Here is a 23,118-nt window from a genome sequence, read left to right on the forward strand (position 1 = left end):
GTTTGAGGTGGTGATGTTGACTTCTATTTTCTATTCATTGTCCTGACCCAAATCGAGCATACTGTTTTGTACATAACTGTGTGAGCACACTCTTTTGTATGTAATGCGTATCAGTTGGTCTCCATTCCTTGCATAAAATGATTTTTACTATTACTGCTTTGAGATAATTTGTGTGTTTATCCCAGAGCCTTTGACTCTCATTCCTGTCAGTACAGCAAAGGAATCCGGCATTTACTACCAGCTCTGACTTTGCAGGGTTGAGAGTGGCATGCTGTTTGACTTTGGAAAGCATGTTAAAAATTCCTCCAGTGGATCCCTAGCTGGGACTGTTTTGGCAATTGATGTCTATCTTGCCTGCTTTTTCTGAGGATGTCTGTGAGGTTATTTTTAACATATTCAAGTTGTCTGATTGTGCTGAGGCACCTTTGTCACAAAAGAAAGTCACAGTCTATTTCCCCTGCGAAATTTTTGAATGAGAAGCCCTCTCTTACTGAACACCAGGCATGGGGAGTCTCACTTTGAAGCTAGCTGCGAGGCATGCTTTCAAGGAGGCAAGACAGAGGCCCAAAGATGTCGCAGGGTGGCTCCAAAGCTCTGATCTCAGCTTTGCTGAGGCATCTCCTTTGCCCATGATCTTTCTAAGAGTCCATCATTCAAGGTACCCAAAATGTCCCTCTGTTTAGAAAGGGTAGCTCTGTTCCGTAGCCAAAGCAACACTTCATCCAGTTTACCACTGTGGGACCTAAAGGCAGCTTCAAGGGTTGCATATGAATCCTGGCTCTCAGAGGACATCTCCGGTGAGATATTTTCACCGAGCGGGGAATCCATTTCTTCTGTCTTCTACCGTAGCCTTAATAGAAGCTCTCAGGTTTCTAAAGCCACCAAATCAGTACAGATCTGGATTCCAGGACACCACACACTCTGTCACCAATTTTTTTATCTGTTAAATGGGGATCACAGTACCTCCCTGTTTCTAGAATTCTTTTGAAACCAAATGAAACAACGTGTGCAAAACACCTAACATAGCATTGGGCACATAGTTGGTGCTCAAGAAAAGCAATGCCCAGTCCCTGTTCCACAAACTTTGTGGGGCACACTTCTTGATGTGAGTTGCCCTTTGGATGCCATATTATATTTCACAGATACAATGAGAAGTAAGTATTCTTGGAGAAGGAAATCCAAAAATTTCCTTGGATTTTCTAGGGAGTTGTGAGTTTTAAACTGGTGTGACCCAGCCATGTCCATAATCACATCAGACATGGTCAGCTTGTGTTTTGCTTTCAATTTTAGTGATTCTGGCAGGAGAGAGTTACTACTGGAAGGAACACCTTGAAATGCTACAGCCAGAGATCTCTAACTAGATGACAGCTTTCTAATTTCTGCTTGTATTGCCCCTCATCTTCTGGGGATTGCCTTTCTCCTCTCTGTCTGTCTTGTTTCTAGATCTTAAGCCAATGCCTTAACTCTCGCTTTCTGCCCATAAACAGAGGCCTGTGTCTTGGGTGGATGACAAGGGGTTCTGGGAAAGAGATCTCCAAAGTGGGGTCTATGCACTTCTGTGTGCAAGGTAACTCACTGGAAAGAACATACTAAAACCTAATTTGTGTTTATCTTTATATTGAAAACTAAGATGAAATGAAGCTGCTCCCATATTTAATATTTGGATGAACCCCAGTCTCCTCATGCAGTTTGTTTGCCAGAGGGTCAAGGCTCACAAATGGTATTACTTATTATTTGAGAAATTCAAATTATGTAAATGCCTGGACTCAGCTGATTATTTTATGGTAAGCATCCAAAATAGTACCTTATTTTTCTTCCCAGAAACAAAAAACTTTTGGTACAGGTTTGCCCGGAGGGACTGGAAGCAGAGAGCTGCACAGTGCTGGACTGGGAGTCAGAAGCCCCAAGTTCTAGTCCTGGTTCCAGTCTAGGACGGCCCCGTGGACACATGCTTTCACCTCTCTGGCGCTCAGGTCCCTCATCTCTAAAGTAAGCGTCTTGGACTGCTTAATCGATAGGCCAGGCCCCTTCCAGCTACAATATTTTAGGGTTCTGAATGTAAATATAGAAGTATTCTACCCCTTCCTTATCCCTCCCCCTTTGTTGTTTGTTTAAACACCTTACTTTTTTGCCTACAAGGCATCAGTCTGTTGCTTACATGGTCTTTGTCACTGGCTTCCGTTTTGGTTAGCCTGCTGAACTCCCTGTGTGTCTTCTTCACAGCTCCCATCTGTCTTCCACTTTTCTGTGGCAGATCCCTGTACTCAGAGAATCCCGTATTCAAATGACTCACATTTATAGGGTCCAATTATACATCACTTGAGCATCATGAAACTTTACAAGTTCTGTATTTTTTAGTTGAATCCTGTCTCTCCTGTTATCTTCTTCTTAGCCAGATGAGATGACAGTACCCAATCTCTTTCTTGAAATATCATACATCCAATCAGAGCTATATTAGTGGCTAGCAGTATCCCAGTGCACTTATTAATAACTAATGCAAAACTTTACTTAGCTGCTACTGTGAGCTAGAGTAATATGAAATCTCTGTGCATTATCTCATTTAATGCCCTCAAAAGCACTGATGGGGCTGGGTATGGCAGCTCACACCTGTAATCCCAACACTTTGGGAGGCCAAGACAGGAAGATCACTTGAACCCAGGAGTTGGAGACCATCCTGGGCATCATAGTGAGACCCCCATCCCTACAAAAAATAAAGAAATTAGCCAGACGTGGTAGCACACACCTGTAGTCCCAGCGACGCAGTAGGCCAAGGCAAAAGGATCACTTGAGCCCAGGATGTCCAGGCTGCGGTGAGCTGTGATTGTACCACTGCACTCCAGCCTGGGTGACAGAGTGAGACCCTGCCTCAAAAAAGAAAAGAAAGATTAACAACAAAAAAAGTGATACAATTATTTGCCTAATGTTTGGTGAGTTGGTGAGTGACAGTGGTAGTACTACTTGGGTTTAAGTCAAGGAATAACTGTTTGCAAACTGAGAACTGTAAGGAGTGCCTCCGCCCACCATGCAGTCCAAAACCCATCAGGAACATGGCAGGCTCGCTGAGTGCCTTCACTCCGCACCATCGATTGCCATGTATTTGTATAACTATCATCTACTTTACAGGTTTTTATTTGACAATAATTGATAATCAAACATTCATTCGTTTTCTGATCCACTCCTTCTAGTTGAGGGTTGCAGGTGGCCACAGTCTATCCCGGCAGTTCAGGGAGCATGGCAAGAACTGGGCCTGGACAGGGTGCCATCCTGTCTTAGGGTGCTCACACAATCCCCCACACTCACTCAGACTGAGACCGTGTCAACACCCCAATGTACTCAACGTGCATGTCTTTGGGATGTGGGAGGAAACCCTCACAGACATGGGGAAAACATGCAGACTCCTCACTGACTGGACCAGGAATCCGTTTTTCTTCCTCATTCTCATTATCACAAAATGGCATCATTCGAGGACCTGCTGTATTGGCTTGCTGTCGGACTTTTAATAAAGATCTAAGCGGATCAAAGGAAGGCAGAGTCTACCTGTTTGTGGCCACCCTAGAAGCATACAACAGTGAGGGTCCTGGTAAGATCAGTGAAGCCGTGCTGATCTTCCAAGTTAGTTTTTATTGCAAATTAATTCCAGAGCTTGCTGATTGAACTTGGGGCTGGGGAGATGACAGCAACGGCAGGTAGCCCTCAGAAAGTCCGTAGGGAAGGACACATCCACGGAAGATAAGGCTCCCGTCTCTGCCTGCTGCAGTGCTTGCCTTCTGCACACTGGGCTTGCGGTTTGGGTGTGGGTTCTGAGAGACAAGCCCGTAGTAGACCCATTAGAAGACAGTGCCTCCCTTCGTGTCTGTTCTAGGGCTTTTAGTTGAATTATCAAGCTTGTTCTTGATTTTCCCCACCCCTTCTAAATTGTTCAAGCCCAATCCTGTTTTTATCCCACTCCTAAAGTTCAAGGTATGGGCAAGATAGCCCTGCATCCTCTGTCAGGTGATGGAAGGGAGTGAGAGGATGAACTTGTTTATGATCACACACTGAGCTGCCCTGAGCCTGCAGGACCCTTGGTGACACTGATCTGCCATGTAGATTAGTGGCTGCTCTTGTGGCTTCTTCCTGAGATGTGCCCACAGGACTCTGATCTCTGCCACCCATGAGCCAGCTGTGGTCTGAGATCTCTGTTTGTAAACATGTCTCATTGATACTAAAGGCCCCTAGACCAATGCCCTGTGGCTACATTTTGCCCCAAGAGGGACATGGTGCCAGTGTGCCATAGATCAGAGCAGATCAGGCAAGCCAAGGGTCCAGAAGTGTCCATGCCAGAAACAGGCATATTGCTCACTTCAGTCTTTGGTTCAGCGTTGGCTAGTGGTTGTTGCGTTCAGGGAATGCTCCTTGCCCCTGAGCTTGACTTTTTTTCCTGGACTCAGTATCCCTATAGCACACCCACAACAGAGACTGTGCCCACATCAAGACACCCCTGATCGTATCCAGACCCTTCCCCACTTAGCACATCCAGACACAGTACCCCTAAGTGAGAGATGATACACCAACACCTTACCTGTGTCACCGCTACTTAAAATCCAACTCTTTCTACTCTCGTGGAGTTTCCACGTTGGCTTTTGAAAGACAGAGATAAGAAAATAATTTCGTCAACCTTATAAAACTTTAAAAAATTGAGTTCTTATTCAGATATGCCCCAAACATTTTTCAGAAAAATAAGGCAATCTGAGAAAACGGTAACATGTGAGTAGTTGGTTAACTATGTCAGCATACCTCCAGCATTTTGCATGACTTATAAATAATGCATATTTTGTAAGCAGTATAGGAGAGATTCTTCCAAGGATAGGATAGTCCTGACTTTTTGTCAGGTTGATATCAACTCTGCCACAGCCTGCTGATAACTCTTTGCATATTTTTCTTTTTCTCAGAATAGCAGTTAATTTAGGGTTTCTTTCTTCCATGGTACAGAGTGATAGTTCATATTATGTCACAAGAAATTGTTCAGTTACCTCCCTGTCTTTATTTATATGCACAGCTGCTGGTATTTCTATCTAGTCTCCCTGCCTCATTACCTTGGCTTCCTAATTCAATTAGAGAAATGTATTGAGAAGCTACTACTTCAGAGACTATCATTTTCAAACCACAAATTAGGACACAGAGTCTGGTAGGATTTTTGACTTACAAATCTGTTAGGCTGGTGCCACTAATAGCAAAAACCGCAATTACTTTTGCACCGATCTGTATGATTAATAAAAATCTTATCAATGGACATGCAAGCACTAATTTGGTATGCATTTAATAGGCTGACTTAATTTTTTCTTTTATTTTCTTTTTCTTAAAGAAGTTTTTTTCACTTTTATTTTTAAAATTGATTTCAACTAATTAATTTATTTTTATTTTTATTTTTATTTATTTATTTATTTATTTATTTTTTAAAAGACAGTGTCTGGTCAGGCGCGGTGGCTCATGCCTGTAATCCCAGCACTTGGGGAGGCCAAGGTGGGTGGATCACTTGAGGTCAGGAGTTCTCTATTGAAAATACAAAAAAAAAAAAAATTAGCTGGGCGTGGCGGTGGGTGCCTTCTGTAAGCCCAGCTGCTACTTGGGAGGCTGAGGCAGGAGAATTGCTTGAACCCGGGGGGCGGAGGTTGCAGTGAGCCAAGATTGCACCACTGCACTCCAACCTGGGCGACAGAGTGAGACTCTGTCTCAAAAAAAAAAAAAAAAAAGACAGTGTCTTGCTATGTTGCCCAGGCTGGTCTCAAACTCCTGGCTTTAAGTGATCTTTCTGTCTCAACGTCCACTGGGATTAAGGACATGAACCCCCATACCTTGCAAGATTGCTTTAACTGTAAATAATAAAATTCTGTGAAACTGGCCTTGCCCAAGGCACAGAGGCATGTGAGAGGTAGAGCTTGTACCCAAGTCTGTTGATTTTAATCAATTGCTAGATTAGGAAGAAAAGTTACAATACTGAATCGTATTACTGAATGTCTAAGAGCTTTGCACTTAAAAACAAGAGTGATGACGGGGGAGCTATCTTAAGGGACTGTTAAATGCTTGATGCATATGGCATGCTAGCAGAACCACAGCTGAAAAGACAAACATCAGTGTGACTCTTTTGTCATTTGTTTGATTAAAATATAAGCAGAGTAGAAGCGAAATGAGCATTTGTCATATTAAGGAATCTCAACCATTTGATTCATATTATTCTGTAGCTTGAAATGTCCTTACCTCACTAATGATGTGGTGAAGATTAGCCTGTTACTCTGTTTAAAAAGTTAATTATCCAGGTTGGGCATGGTGGCTCACACCTATAATCCTAGCACTTTGGGAGGCTGAGGCAGGAGGATTGCTCAAGCCCAAGAGTTTGAGACCAGCCTGGGCAGCATAGTGGGACCCTGTCTCTAAAAAAAAAAAAAAAAAAAAAAAGTAATCATCCAGCCTCAAATGTCTGTTACTCTTAACTGGACTACTTACAAGTTTAAGAGAGGGAGAATTGTTTTTAGGGGCAATATCTCTTCCCTTCGACCTCCTGAGTTGGGGGCAAATAGAAACGCTTTGGAAACTTATTTCTTCCTTGGAGCAGACTCTGGGCCCAGGACTCCCATTTACCCCACGATAGCTGCTGCCACAGTGCCGCCGTGTACCTGCAGCAAACATGTTCTGAGGTGAACCAATGTAGCCTGGCATTTATTCACCCAGCTAGTACAGATTGGACACTCCCATGCTCCAGGCACCACCCTGCTGGGGGGACATGGCAGGGGGCAGAGGTCATCCCAAGGCTGACCCCAGGGCGTGGAACTTTCTCTGTCTTGTGCGAGGATGTGCAGAGCCAGGCTGCTCTGTGGGCTTCTAGCTGCAGGGCTTTGTACCAGGTATTCTGTTTACCACATGGTACTTCTTTTTCTTCTGTTAAAAAAAAGAGGATAATACAAGTACTTGGTGGTGTCATTGGGCAGAAGAAAGAAGTTGATACATGACACATAGTAAACATGCAATAAAGCCGTTACTATGAACTTTAGAATTATTGCTGTTTCCAGCTGCTGTTACTTTATTATGAGAGGCAGTAGGTACAGTGTTTGAGGGCTGAGATTTGGAGCAGACCACCTGGGTTTGAAGCCCAGCTGTGGGAGCTGAGCAAGTTACTCAACCTCCCTGTGCTTCATTCAGTTTCCTGCCTTGTGAAGTTGTACGGATTAGATAAGTGATATGTAAAATGTTTACAGCAGTGCTTGATATGTAATAAGAATTAGCTGTTATGTGAGAATAATAATAATGTATTTCATTCATTCAACGAATACTTGGGGGTTGCCCATGCCATGCATCGTGGCACTCTACTAGGTCTTGGAGCAGAATAGTGAATAAGACTTGGTCCAGGGGTCAGTTTAATCAGGGAGTCAGGCACTCAGGTAATGATGTTAGAGGAGACTTCTAAACAAGATGATGCCTGACCTGTGCGGGGTGAGTTTAGTAGGCATAGAGTTGGGGGTGAGGTAGGGAGGAGTTCGTAGAAGAATACCCTAAGCTGGGGGACAATGGGAATGTAGGTACTAAAGATCCCACCTCACACACACACTCTGGAAACACAGAAACAAAGCCCAGTATGATATGCACAGAAAATGGTGTGTTGGGAACCTCAAAGCTGGGAGAAAGCAGGGGTTAGAGATGGACAAGGACAGGCCAGAGAAGCCTCACTAAGATTTGCACTTCAAATGCATGCGCAGTTACCTTGAGGGGGTTCCAGACCAGGCTTGTGAAGGCAGCCACTGTCCTCTGACTGCCCGTCTCCCTGGGATGAGGACAACCAGAGCCCTTTTCGTGCCCTGTAGGATGGATGCCCTGAGCATCTCAGAGAGCCTGGGCTGCCTCCCTCCACCTCCCCCTCCCTCTCCCTCTCCTTTCCCCCTCCCTTTCCCCTCCCTTTCCCCCCTCCTCCCCTTTCCCCCTTCCCTCCCTTCCCCTCCCCTCCCCTCCCCTCCCCTCCCCTCCCCTCCCCTCCCCTCCCCTCCCCTCCCCTTCTATCTTCTCTCTTCTCTCCTCTTCTCTTCTCTTTTCTTCTCTTCTCTTGTTTTCTTTTCTTTTCTTTCTTGATGTAGTCACGGTGTGTCACCCAGGCAATAGTGCAGTGACACAATCACGGCTCACTGCAGCCTTGACCTCGTGGGCTTAAGTGATCCTCCCGCCTCCAGCTCTCGCGAGTAGCCTGGACCACAGGCATGTGCCACCACGCCCAGCTAATGTTTTAATTTTGTGTAGAGATGGGGTCTCGCTATGTTGGCCAGGCTGAGCCACCACACCCAGTCTTCAAAGGGGCTTTTGGTGAGGATCAGAGATAGGAGTCACCATTCTAGGGTTCCTGGAGTTTGTGAGGGAAAGAGGACAGAACCATTCTGGTAGTGCTTGCAGGAAGCACTTCCTGAGACAGAAAGAATACAAAGCAGGTGCCCAAGAGAATTTCCTGCTCAGCCTGAGGACAAGCCCAGACCCTGGGGACTACTGACATGTCCCACCTGTGGTTAGAAGGGTTTTCTGAGGTGGGAGGTGTAGATAGAGCAGGGGCCTTGGGAGCCCTGATGGAAAGTGTGGGGAATTTAGAACACGAACACAGGCCGGGTGTGGTGGCTCAGCCTGTAATCCCAGCACTTTGGGAGGCCGAGGCGGGTGGATTATGAGGTCAGGAGTTCGAGACCAGTCTGGCCAACATAGTGAAATCCCATCTTTACTAAAAGTACACAAAAAATTAGTTGAGCGTGGTGGTTTGTGCCTGTAATCCCAGCTACTCGGGAGGCTGAGGCAGGAGAATGGTGTGAACCCAGGAGGTGGAGGTTGCAGTGAGCTGAGATTGCGCTACCGCACTCCAGCCTGGGTAACAGAATGAGACTCCGTCTCAAAAACAAAAAAAACCAAAAAAACAAAACAAAAGAAAAAAAAAGAACACAAACACAGGGTAGGTTGTACTTGTGAGAACAAAACCTAGGCTCTCAATTTTCCACAGCAGAGTAAAATACGTTTGGGAAATAGAACAGAAGTTATTTAAACTCCCTATGGCTAGACTTGAAATTGACAAGAAAAGGCCCAATAGGGAATGCCAGTGTGTCCCCAGGTGTGGAACATAGCACCAAGATAGACCTTAACATCGGTATTACAACCCCACATTGGTATATTTTACAATATTTGTCTTTTCCTTTCCTTTTTTAAACAGGGTCTTGCTTCGTCGCCAGGCTGGAGTGCAGTGGTGCAATCACAGCTTACTGCAGCCTTGAACTCCAAGGCTCAAGCAATCCTCCCACCTTTGCTTCCCAAAGCCTGGGGATTACAGGCATGAGCCACTGCGCCTGGCTTACAACATTTGTCTTCGTAGCTATTTTTACACATTGAAGAAACAAAACTAGCACACCAAACTAGCACCAGGTTTAATCAAAATTATTAAGGACAGTTTACAGAAAAATTTGAAGCATAGTACTGGTGGAACGTGGATATAGGAAACTTGCTAAAATAGTTGAAAATGACTGAGGTTTGGGAAAGATTGCAATATGGTATGGTGTATGTCAGAAAAGTCATGGGGGCCGGGCGCAGTGGCTCACACCTGTAATCCTAACCCTCTGGGAGGCCGAGGCAGGCAGATCGCCTGAGGTCAGGAGTTTGAGACCAGCCTGGCCAACATACTGAAACTCCGTCTCTACTAAAAATACAAAAATAAACTGGGCGTGGTAGCGCATGCCTGTAGTCCCAGCTATTTGGGAGACTGAGGCAGGAGAATCACTTGAACCAGGGAGGTGGAGGTTGCAGTGAGCCAAGATCACGCCATTGCACTCCAGCCTGGGTGACAGAGCAAGACTCTTTCTCAAAAAAAAAAAAAAAAGAAAGAAAAGTCATGGGGAAAGTCAGACATGGTAATCCTAGGGCAGACATATCGCATGGAGGGTGGGATACCTTCCTGCTTCAAATGGTGTTAATATTGAAAGAACCCGTAGGTTGAAAGAGGTACAAACTTGAACACGTCTTTACAAAGCGAAGAGGAAGTTACATAAAGACCTTGCTTTGCGACCTGTGGTCTGGCGATGGGTGGCTTCTCTTGGGCAGCGTGTCATCCAGGACACCCTTGTCCTCATCCTGTAGTGGGTTAGAGGTGGGGATGGGGGTGGCCTGGCAGCTACAAAAGTTTCCACAACAAAGCCTCTAAAACTGGGTAATCATCAACCTCACCAGTAAAGCCACTACACAGTTCCTGACATGAGATTAGTATTTGGTACAATGCTTCCAGAATAATCAAAATTTTTATAATATTTTTTCATCTGTGATGATATTAAACAGTGGCATTTGAAGAGTAGCTGGCCCTTAGTAAATGTCATGCACCGTAATTCATCACACCTAACATGCTACTGGTTATAAAAGGAGCATCATCATTTTATTTACTGCATTGAAAAATTAAAAAAACACTGCCAGTTAAGCTATGACACATCATTGATTATAAGACATCCTTTTTTTTTTTTTTTTTGAGATGGAGTTTCACTCTTGTTGCCCAGGCTGAAGTGCAATGGCGTGATCTCAGCTCACTGCAACCCGTGCCTCCCAGGGTCAAGCAATTCTCCTGATTCAGCCTCCAGAGTAGCTGGGATTACAGGCATGTACCACCGTGCCTGGCTAATTTTGTATTTTTAGCGGGAACGGGGTTTCACCATGTTGGCCAGGCTGGTCTTGAACTCCTGACCTCAAGTGATCTGCCCTCCTTGTCCTCCCAAAGTGCTGGGATTACAGGCACAAGCTGCTGCGCCCAGCTGATTATAAGACATCCTAATTTCAGAATGTGAAAATGTGAAAAAAAATACATCTTAGAGTTGACGGAACACATTAACTCTTCATTTACAACATCTTATCTTTGAACTGTTCATTGATATAGAAAAATGATCTTTTTGAGATTAACATTTCAGGCAGAGAAAGTAAAAGAAAGCCGTTGTGTCTCTTCCTTCTGGGGACCTATTGTTAAAAAAAGAGTTTGCTATATCTGCGAGCTGGAATAAACAAAAAGAATTGGAGACTGAGTTGACATGAAATAAAAAATATGGAAAACAGTGTCAGACATTTATATATTTCATTCTGCTTAGCGACATTCCTTCACATCCATTATCTTATTTGATCTAATTTTTTTTTCACAATGAAAACAGCTCTATGTGTGTATATTTTATAGATACACACTCAGTAGAAAAATAAAACCATACAGAAATTACACTTAGAGACAAACAACCACAACATTTTAACAACTGTATTTTTGTACAGATATAGTGCATATAAATACTATCATATGTTCAATCAAAACAAACTTGGGGCTCGTTACCATCCCTTGTTATTTTTAACAAACTTTTTTTTCCTCCTCCTTCTAACCCACTCAACCAATGTTGCTAGCTTGGTGTTCACCTTCCATGCATTGGATCATGTCATCATGTAAAACCAACTCTACCCCTAAAAGGATTGGGGGTGGTTTGATGGTTCGTCTTATTTGATCTTTCCAGTGGCCCGGGGGCAGTGTAGTGTTATGAACCCCTTTTTGCTGGGGAGGGGACAGGCTCTGAGAGGTGGAGTGATTTGTGTGACACTCTATGGCTAAGTGGCACAGGGTCTTGGCTGGGAGGGCTAGTCTTTGAGAGTTGTCCTTGGTTTTTTTGAGATCAAGTTGGTCACAAATACAACCTTGCAGCCTGAGACAGTCCCAGTTGATGCCTCTTCCTCCAGCTTTATTATTAACAACTGTCTCTTCTGCATCCAAAGTGTCCCAGGTTGAATGGTGCGTTATATGTTTGCTCTAGTGGTGGAACACTTCTCCAGTGGGGGCCAACTCTTCTGGGAAAGTTGATTCCAGACACCACCAAGAGATCACCGGACCCACGGTAAATCTGGAGCCAGTGTCTACCCTTGGACTTAACGATGATATTGGAAGTGAGCTGTGGTATAGCAGAAAGAGCAGAGAAAAGGAAGTCAGAAATCCCTGTGTCAAATCTCAGGGATTAAAGGAGACCACGTATGTGTAAATGCTACACAAATAATGAATTTGTGGTATGGTCACATGTATTTAAGTGGATGAAACTTTATGAATAAGCACATACTTCATATTCATTGAGTATTCCCTGCCCCAAGCCTCACATGCCAACCCCCCAGTGCACTTTTCCACCCACTCCAAGCAAAGGCAACATGGTGCATTATGACCCCAGGTTTCAGTTTCTCCATTTGTGAAATAGTGCAGAAATTATAATACTTGTGTCTTGCAAGTGTTGTGAGAATTAAATGAGATAATTATGTAAAAAGCATTGGCACATATTTCTGGTTTCAGTAAATGTTAGTTCCAATTACCTAGGGGTGTAAGGGAATGAGAGTGGTTTGTTGGCTACTGACTACGCTGTCCCCTGTGCACTGTTCCAGAAACACTTTTTCTTTGTATTGTACTCTGTGCACTGAAGTCCAGCACACACATACGTGCTTCAGAGATACATCTTCCCATCACCAAAATATTAGGAGGTTTAAATTTCATAAAGTTGAAATAAAGTGCAAGCCCACTGCTGGTTTGCAGACCAGTTTGCAAGCCCACTGCTTTGTATGTAGCAGACAAATATTTTTGGCTGAGTTTTCATAATTTGCAATGGAAATAAATGTTTTTGTCCAGTAAAATGGCAGAAATGTAAAAGGTGGAATTCCAGAATGTCTTAAAATTAAAAGATCAAAGTGTTAGCAGGTAGTTCCTTTCCTGTTATTACTCACGGAGACAGAAAAATCTCATTAAAAAAACAAGCTCAGTTCGACTGCAGGCCAGAGTGTTACCCATTGTCCATTGTTCACCATAAGAATATGGTTTATCTGCTTCTCAGGGTGATCCACTTATAACACTGGGGGCATTCTAGTCCCAGGTTTTCTGAAGTCAGGTCTGCTGTCCTATTGTGCTCATGGGCCACCTAAATGGCCCAGACATGATACTATCTTATTGTCCGGACAGCATCTTCCAATCACCTTTCCAACCTGGACTTAGCACAGAATCCAGTCTTAGGACAGTCCTAGCTTTTGACTTTGAGAGTTTGGTCAGTGTCCAACAGCACCCCAGAAAATGCTCAATTATATTGATGTTTCTATTTCTTTTAAGATTTTACTGACACATGCATATGGTTAAAAATTGTGAACTGTACAGAAAGGTCTAAAATGGAAAATAAAAGTTACGCTTCTCTTAGAACTCCAGGTTTTCTCCCCAAAAGTACCAACAAAACAATTATAGCACACATGCCTTTTTAAAAAAAATTACACAAATTCAATAATTCCATTTCTGTTCCACATATTGACTACTCTTTCAATGAAACAGTGTCTTGAAGCTCTTTCCATATCAGTACATGCAAGTTCCTTTAATGACTGCAAAGTACTCCTTTGCAGAGTGTGCTGTATTCTGATCAGTCCCTTAATGATGCTTCTGTTTCCCTATTACAAACTTTGCTACAGTGAACAACCTTGCCTATGTATCTTTTGCAGGTATATCTTGAGGTAATTCCTAAAATATACAGTTGCCAGCTCAAAAAGGATGAGGCTTTGATTTTTTTGTTTGTTTTGTTTTGTTTTTTTGTTTTTGAGACGGAATCTCGCTCTTTTGCCAGGCTGGAGTGCAGTGGCACGATCTCAGCTCACTGCAACCTCCGCCTCCTGGGTTCAGGCGATTCTCCTGCCTCAGCCTCCTGAGTAGCCAGGACTACAGGCACATGCCACCATGCCCAGCTAAATTTTGTGTTTTTAGTAGAAACGGGGTTTCACTATGTTGGCCAGGATGGTCTCGATCTCTTGAGCTTGTGATCTGCCCACCTCGGCCTCCCAAAGTGCTGGGATTACAGGCATGTGCCACAGCACCTGGCCGAGACTTTGATTTGTATTTAGTCAATTATGTTTATATATTGGTCTGTGTCTCTAAAATTTCAATACTGATTTCCAAATTGCTACCTAAAAATACTGTGCGGTATACTCTTTGTAGAAGTTTGGGAGAGTACTGATGGTCACCTCCTCCCCCGTGCCCTGTACGGGGGCCTTGTTGTACTTACACAACACACTTAATTGTCTCTCTTTTCTGGGCATTTGAAGGCATTTGAAGATGGTGGTTACCCAGTATATGGGTAACTCCTCCTTTCTCCCAGATGAATCAAAGAACAGTGCTCCCTGGGACACTAGTAAAGTGTTTGCAAAACCGCTGCTCTGTCGGCCGGGCCTACCCTGGGGCTGTCTCCTGGGCAATGAAGGTGGACTTTCAGGAGAGAATAATCCTCCCTGTGTATGCTGACTCACCTTTGCTCTTCCTGGTCCCCACCCTGGTAAACACACCCCAGTTAGTGAGGTTCCACCTTTAAAAAAATCAGTCAGGGAATCACGCAGCTGAGGTTCCCAGCCTCAAGGCTGAGTTCTTCCTCTGTGTGAGGGACTCTGGTGTTTGGGTGCCACCTCTTAAATGTTAGCAACAAACCAGGCTATTATGTGGATAGGGGCGTACCCTACTTTCCAGAACTTGCACATGAATCAACTGCTTTTTAATAAACTACATCATCCTTAGAAACTGAATGTGGATCTAAGAGTGTCTGTTCTCAATCTCTATCTAATGGAAATTTCTCCCTCATCATTTGTAGGAAGTCTCAGGGGTAAGAGTAACTTTTCATTCTTGTGACTACATTCATGTTGTAGCTGCATGCCCGCCACTGCCCTCCTCGCTTTGCACAGTGTGCCGCGCTCACCAGGGGCTGCTGGAAAATGCAATACCTTGTTGAGTGTCCACCTGTTTAAAATGGTACCATTTTTAGTGTGGGAGGCAAAAGAGAATTCGTCAAAAATGAAGCTCGCCTGAGAGTCGTGAGGTGGTAGCCTTTGCCCTCTGAAGAGAATGGCTGTCCTCACACCGATGAGGAACCATCTCTGCTGCCCCCTCCCAGCACACATGGCAGCCAAACCTGCCCCTGCCTGTCAGCAGGGGTAGAGGAAGAAATGAGGGGCAAAACAGGTGTGAAGGGTTAGTTGCTCCAGAGCCCTAATGCATATTCTCACAATTCCAGGGTAGTAGTTTGTGTCTTAGAACAACTTTCAGCCTCTGCTCCCTAGATCGCAGGATTGTGTATGGTAACGGTGCCCCACCACCCTGCCCACTTACTCCCAGGATTCAGCGGCTGTGTGCAGAGGCCGTGTGCCTCTGGACAAGTCACACTAGTACTAAACTCTGTTGTCCCCAACCCAGTAACAGAAAAGGGTTTTTGTTTCACTGTGGGGAACTTTTCAGCTCCCCAGGCTGTGCTGAGAGCCTGCACATCCATGTTTGGTTTCCAGCTTTCCTGACAACCTTACCACCCTCTGTTAGAGCTTCCCAGCTCAGCCCTAGCCCAGCTTTCGTTGATCCACCTTGTCCTTGACGCTCTGGGCAGGTCAGGTTCTCCCAAAGGCTCTGAGTTGCTCCCACCTCCAGGTTCTTTCCTCCCTCCCTTTGCCTTATCTGGGTGGGTTTTTGGGGGAGTGGGGAGAAGAAACACATAGTGAGGAGTGGTCACTAAAGACAGAAGTTATCATTAGAAAACCTTGGGCAGTTTACAGTTTTTTCAGCAGTAAAATAGAGATAGTAATACATAGTATGGGGGGAGGATTGTGAAGGTTGAATGAGTTCACATATGTGACTATAATTGCCTGGCAGAGGGAGGGAGAGACAGGGAAGGGAGACAGTAGTTAGGGAGGGAGGGCAGAAGAGAGACAGAGAGAGAGAGAGAGAGAGACTGATATGTGACCTACTGGGTATAAAAAAAGTATCAAATCAAAAATAGCTTTGGTGTTTAGTCTTTAATGCTAAGAAGAGATGGTCATGAATAAAAATTATATGTTATTTTTTGGTTTGTTTGTTTGTTTTTTGAGACAGAGTCTCACTGTATCGCCCAGGCTGGAGTGCAGTGGCGTGATCTCAGACCACTGTAAGCTCTGTCTGCTGGGGTCACACCATTCTCCTGGCTCAGCCTCCTGAGTAGCTGGGATTACAGGCACACACCACCATGCCCGGCTAATTTTTCTTTTTTTTTTTTTTTAGTAGAGACGGGTTTTCACTATGTTGGTCAGGCTGGTCTCGAACTCCTGACCTCGTGATCTGCCTATCTCGGCCTCCCAAAGTGCTGGGATTACAGGCGTGAGCCATCATGCCCAGCCTAAAAATTGTGTGTCTTTTTAATGATACATTTTGTTTTGGAGACAGTCTGTCATTCTGTTGACATGTTAAACTTAATGGCTAGAAATATCCAGTAAGTCATTCATTTGGGAGACTGAACAAACCACGTTTGGATGCATCCATAGTCATTGAATCTTCGGTTCACATCTTGCCTTTGTTACTTATTAGTTGGGAGATCTCAGTTTCCTCCTATGTGGCATGGGAATATTAACCCCTCTCTCCTAGGATTGCTTGCAGTAGTAAGTAGATCACCCTCCACAAATCAAATAACTCATTGCTTTGCATATTGTAACCACTGTCGCCTCGTTGGAGATCGCAGACTGGAAAATTAGTCCTCTTCGAGCACTAGAGACTGGGGTTAGGAATCTTCAGTGTCGAGTGATATTTGGAACTATAAGACTCAATGAACTCCACTGTGAGTGCTGTTCTACTAGGAAATAACTACCGTGAGAAAGAGGAGGAAACAGCCTCTGAGTGGGGGCAGTCAGGAATGTGTGTCTGTGCAGTGAGACACAGAAAGACTGATGGCTTTGATGGGTTATGCTAGGAAGGCAGTTTCTTTGGATCAGCACAAACATATACACCATGACACAGAGCTTCTCTGTTTCTTGTCCTTTATAGAAGTCTAATAACCACTTATTAACAGCCCTTGTGTTTTGTTCAACGGTGCTTACATTTTTAGACGTCTATGAGGGCTAAAAACCAACCAACCAACCTCCGGGTTGGTTACTCTGGGACCTTAGTTTTCTGTACAGAGTTACCGTGGGTGCCCAGAAACCTGGAAAAGGTGGGGAGGTGAGGAGAGGAGGAATCACTGGGAATTATCTGGCTGGACAGAGACCATGGGCATTGAGTGGAAATCTAGTGAGTCACGCTGTGGCCAGTGCTTTTTTCTCTTTCTGCTTTGCCACAAGAGGAAGAAGGAGTGGTGAGGTCTGAGGTAATTTTGTAGAATTGATGCTGCATGTAGTTCTGAGAATGCCAGATATAGAGAGTTTCCCTCTGCAAGACAGCATGGGTGGCAAGCCTTCCAGAATCCCTTCCCATGTATCCTTTTCCGGTGGTAGCCCCTTCTTGGCTGATTTTAGAAGATGACTTTTCCTAGAGCCTCTTAGAACTTGCTGTTAGCAAAGGATCTATGTTTCCCATAGAAAAGAAAGTAAACCATTTAATGAATTTTTAAAATAAAATTTGAAATGGCTTCTATCTTGTGTCTTTTCATCTTCTCCTCTCAAAAAGCCTCCTTTTCCCTTTTTTCATCCTAGTTTTGATGTCTGAGCAGTTGGCCCGTCTAGATACCCTTATTCAGAATTTTTCTCTCCTTCATTCAAAGTCCCCCAAGTAGTGAGCAGGGAGGGAGCAGGGGTGAGTCTCACCCAGTTCAGTGCCCACTGCACTTACCCATTGGCGACACTCCCAGTAGAATGCAAGCATTTGAAGGTAAGGGAGGATCTTCCAATATTGTCATGTAATATTTGCCATTACCTCATATTTATTAACTTTTTTGCTGATAAGTGTAGATTATAATGAATGTCCTTCCTCCTCTGGTCTCCTCCGGCAAATTCTAAATATCTTAGACCTACTTCAAATGGCTCCTTTTCCGGGAAGTCATTTCTTCTGCCTCTCCCAGGACGAAGTGGCCTACCCTCCACTCCTGGAACACCCATTTTGTGTGTGTATGTGTTGACTGTTATTGATGTGTGAATCACTTTGTTCCATCATTATCTAGGTGTCCTTCAAGGAACTTTGAACTGCCCAAGTGCTCAGCTCCCCAAGTGCTCATGAATCAACTTTGTTCCATCATTATCTAGGTGTCTTCATGGGACTTTAAGCTACCCAAGTGTGCCATAAGAACTTGGCATATAGCTGAACACATGGGGAACCCCACTACAGAAATGTCAAATGAAAGGAAGCCCTGCAGTCCACAGAGTGTTCAGAGGCCGCCCCTGGTGTGAAGCTGAAAAATGCTAGACGTAGATGAGGGCCCCAGCTTCGTCTACCCAAGGGGGCCACGCAGGGATGCGGTCTTCCTCTCCTGGGCGTGTTCCGTGATCTCATTTCGTCTGTCCTGTCCACATCCTTGTTGTTAGAGCAGTCATCAGTCATAAAAATGTAGCCATCTTTTGAATATGGAAAGACAGTATTACATGTATGACAGTGATAGGTTTATGAAGGGAAAGTAATTTAGATGACTTGAGAAATTATGACTGTGTGACACAGCCTTTGTGCGATACACATTCTGTCCAGTTCTGGGTTCTATCATATAATGTGCAAAACGAGACTAGAAAGTTTCTGTGTCGTTGCTTATTTTCACTGACAAATTCAACACAACAGTATGGTTGAAGGAGTCATCAGAGACTATCGATCATGCGTTATGCTGTATTCCTGACACTGTTTAGCACTTCATGCGTGTTATTTTGTTTGATCCTTACAGCAACGTTGTGAAGTGGGTCTGTCTCCCATTTTACAAATGAGAAAAGAAGTCACTTTGTGTCACTTCAGGGACACAGTGAGGAGCTTTTCCCCACTTAGTCTGTAGATAGCAAAGCTGGAACTCGAATCCTCATCTTATTGATTGCAGAATCTTTCTCTGCACTGCTCATTCTGCTACATTTTATTTGAAGAATATTTGGGACACAGTGAGCGCTTAGGGAGCTTTTCCCCACTTTACTTAGTCTGTAGGTAGCAAAGCTGGAACTTGAATCCTCATTGATTGCAGGATCTTTCTCTGCACTACTCATTCTGCTACATTTTATTTGAAAAAATATTTGGGAAATTAACAGCATTTTCTCTTTGTTACTACAGGGGAAAACAAACTATCCTAGTAATTGTGTGTTTTACGTTCCCAGGGAAGCAAAGGTGCCTACCGATACCATTGGCAAAGCCACAATGTCAAGCACAGTGGTGTGGACGACATGGTGCTACTCTCCAAGATCACAGAGAATTCCATCGTGGAGAATCTGAAGAAGAGATACATGGACGACTACATTTTTGTATCCTTTATTGGCTGCTTTGGACATTTCTAAGTGATATTACCATGTCCACAGTTAAATTGTGGCTTTATGCTAGGTGCAGCAGCTCACGTGGGTAATCCCAGCAATTTGGGAGGCTGAGGCAGGAGGATTGCTTGAGCCCAGGAGTTCCAGACCATCCTGGGCAACACAGGGAGACCCCTTCTCTATTATAAAAAACAAACAAACAAACAAACAAAAAACTGAACTTGTGGCTTTATTCCTGCTTGAGAAGAGGTGTCTGAAAGTCTGAATGGATGCTGTGTGCTCACATTGTTTTCACAGTTTCAGAATGAGGTTTTGTATGTTTATATCACTTGGTTCAGGCTGTGCAAAGGGCAGAGACGATGTCCAATTATTCTCCTGGCATTTCACAAAGTGAAGACGTAGCCAGTATTTACCTATTTTCATCTATAATATTGTCCCTTTGACATGCTGTAGTCATGCACGTGGTGTCTGAAACCTCTGCTCTTCCTAGAGGAAGTCCTGGTTTGCAAAGAGTTCTGTCAATAAAACATCCTGATTGCAAAGCAGAGACATTAAAGTCTGGACCTAAAAGGCTTAAAAATTTTGCCAGTTTTTCTGCATTTTAATGTTTACTAAAGGAAATGTGAGAAGTGAAGATTGACTATTGAAAATATCTGACGTTCTGGAGTTGTTCTTTATGTTTCAATTTTAGCGTGCCAGTTGCCAGTTTTTACAGGGCTTTAAAAAATGCAGAATGGAAATTTGATTCAAATATGGGTTGACTTCATTATCAACAGGGAACTGTGATATTTGCTTAAGTTCCTATAGGATTCAGTAGTTTCGTCTGATGCAACTATGTAAAGATATAGTGGTAGAACTATTGTGAAAGTTAGTCATGGACATGCAAAACTCTGTGTGAAATCTACATAATCGTACCAAAAAGTTTAACTTTGATGCCAGTAGTACCTTCTGAAAGTATGGTGTCATGGATGACCTATTAAAAAGTGGAGTCTTTGCTACTGATGTAATACACATCTTAGATTTTTACCCAAAAAGCTTGGGGAAGAATAGTTTTCACATCAGTGGCTTATTATGATTACTTAAACTGCTTGTTTGACTATTAGCTAAAAGCACTGGAACGTATGCAGTAATAACTTTTGCAGGGGCTGCCTATCCCATCACTGGTAAGTTGGGGGTGAGGTGGGGGTTCAAATTATCAGGTATTCAGTAAACAATACTATTAAATAATTAACAGCATTATTCCAAGGCATTGGGACCATTCTGACCAGTACTCTGCTGTTTCTTATTTACTATAAGGGAATTTTACCAATATCTATGTAGTTAAACCTCTGAACCTCTGTTTTCAAGGATTAACACATACAGTTGGATTTATTGGCTGCATTATAATTGCATCATTTAAAAAATTTATTTTATCTTTATAGCACTTTGGGAGGCCGAGGCGGGTGGATCACTTGAGATCAGGAGTTTGAGACTAGGCTGGCCAACATGGGGAAACCCTGTCTCTACTAAAAACTCAAAATTAGCGGGCTAGGGTGGCATATGCCTGTAATCCCAGTTACTTGGGAGGCTGAGGCAGGAGAATTGCTTAAGTCTGGGAGGCAGAGATTGCAGCGAGCCAAAATCGCACCACTGTACTCCAGCCTGGGTGACAGAGCAAGACTCTTGTCTCCAAAAAAATAAATAAATAAATAAATTTTATTTTTAAGTGACAAATACTAATTGCATATAGTTGTGGGATATAATGTGATTTTTTTTTTTTTTTTTTGAGACAGGGTCTCTCTCTGTCACCAGGCTGGAGTGCAGTGGCATGATCCTGGCTCTCTGCAGCCTCTGCCTCCGGGGCTCAGGTGATCTTCCCACCTCAGCCTCCCAAGTAGCTGGACTACAGGCACACACCACAATGCCTGGCTAATTTTTTGTAGAGATAGGGTTTCACTATGTTGCCCAGGCTGGTCTCAAACTTTTGAACTCAAGCAACCCACCTGCCTCGGCCTTCTAAAGTGCTAGGACTACAGGTATGAGCCACCGCGCCTGGCAATGTGATGTTTTAATATGTGTATACATTTTGAAATAATAAAATCAAGCTAATTAACATATCCGTCACTTCACATACTTATTGTGTGTGGTGTAAACATTTAAAATCTACACTCAGCAATTTTGAAATGTACATTATTACTTATATAACTTCTGTATCAGGGTGGCGACCTATGGCTGACAGACAAAATCTTACTCACCACCATTTTTTGGACAGCAGTTTTGTTGGAACACAGCCGTGGTCATTCGTTTAGTTGTTGTCTAGGGTTGTTTTCACACTACAGTGGCAGAGCTAAGTAGTTGTAACAGACTGTCTGCAAAGTCTCAAATATTTACTTTCTGGCCCTTTGCAGAAAAAAAAATTGCTGACTTCTGCTCCAGATACCTGTGCAGGGCTTCCTTTTTTTGTTTTGTTTTGTTTTGTTTTGTTTTGTTTTGTTTTGTTTTGAGATGGAGTCTTGCTCTGTCACCCGGGCTGAAGTGCAGTTGGCGTAATCTCGGCTCACTGCAACCTTCACCTCCCAAGTTCAAGCGATTCTCCTGCCTCAGCCTCCCAAGTAGCTGGGACTACAGGCATGCGCCACCATGCCCAGCTAATTTTTGTATTTTTAGTAGAGACAGGGTTTCACCTTGTTGGCCAAGATGGTCTCGATCTCTTGACCTCATCATCCGTCCGCCTCGGCCTCCCAAGGTGCTGGGATTACAGGCATGAGCCACCGCACCTGGCAGCTTCATTTAATTTAATTGCACAAAAGCAGTTATGTTCAGTTGCAAGTTTTTATTTTATTTGGTCAAAATACTGAAATATACTTTATCTGGACTTATCACCATCAAAAAAATGTCAATCACTTTTACGTGCGGCACCCACAGCACTTGAAAACTGGCAGATAATTGATTAGAAGGAGCTGGGTGGCAGGATGTGGATCTGGACTGTCTGGCTTGGTCTGCATAGATCTGGTGACCGTAATGTTTTGTGACCTCTGTGCCTTGGTTTCCGTACCTGTAAAATGGGAGTAATAATAAAATCTCCCACATGAGGCTGTTGTAGGGTGAAACGAAATGAAGAATGCAGCAAGTAAACAGTAAGTATGAGTCATTATTACCACGCACTGGGGCAGGTGTGTAAGTGCTTCCCATATTTCCGAGTTATTTTCCAAAAATTCAACTGTAAAGTTGTTTATTGGAAATTAAAATTATTTTGCCACAGAAACCTAAGTTATAAATGGAGGATTGACAAGCCCATAGAAATCTTCATTTCCACTGACTGTAGTAGTTGAACAAATTGTATTTTGAAATGTTCTTGGAACGTGGGCTGAACTTACTGCGTTGTAAATATGGAAATACGATTTTTTGATAAGCTGGGTATAAAAAGAAACAAATGATGTCTGTAGTCAGTCCCTCCTAACTGCAGACAGCCTCACTCCTCCCCATCACTATTGTTTCTCCCAAAACACCAGAAGCAGGGACTATGTCTTGTATATCTTCTTCAAAAAGCAACATATAAAAACCCCTTAAAGCAATACATGTTCATTTAACATGGTTCATACCATGCAGTCAAGCAAAAAGGAAAATACCAAAGTCACCCAGAACCCATCACCAAAAGTTAGTTCTTATTAATCTCTTGGTGTAGAGCTTTCAGTTTAACCACATATGGTCATGCATATAGGTGTGCTTTCTTGTTAATTTTAACAAAAATGGCATCATCCTGCCTCATGTATTTCTTGGTTTCCTGCCTAATTTTTGGCATGGTGCATTGTATTAAGTATTCATTGACAATTTGTTGACTGTTAAGACTTGCTTTTTAAATTCAGACAACAGAGTTTTTAAATGACTCACACAGAGAGGGCTGTTTATGCGCCTTTGAATTAATGCTTTTGA

The 23,118-nt window shown here is 43.5% G+C and overlaps 1 protein-coding gene across 1 annotated transcript in view; it reads left to right on the plus strand.

The window, feature by feature from the left end:
* LOC105489507 (myosin IE) overlaps window positions 1–23,118 on the plus strand; it is a 239,949-nt gene that overhangs the window by 80,717 nt on the left and 136,114 nt on the right. The window contains exon 2 of the mRNA XM_011754342.3: window positions 19,057–19,200. Coding sequence (XP_011752644.1) covers window positions 19,057–19,200 — 144 coding nt within the window. The remainder of the gene's footprint in view (window positions 1–19,056; window positions 19,201–23,118) is intronic.

Source organism: Macaca nemestrina, chromosome 7 (assembly GCF_043159975.1).
Source record: "Macaca nemestrina isolate mMacNem1 chromosome 7, mMacNem.hap1, whole genome shotgun sequence".
NCBI classification, from domain to species: domain Eukaryota; kingdom Metazoa; phylum Chordata; class Mammalia; order Primates; family Cercopithecidae; genus Macaca; species Macaca nemestrina.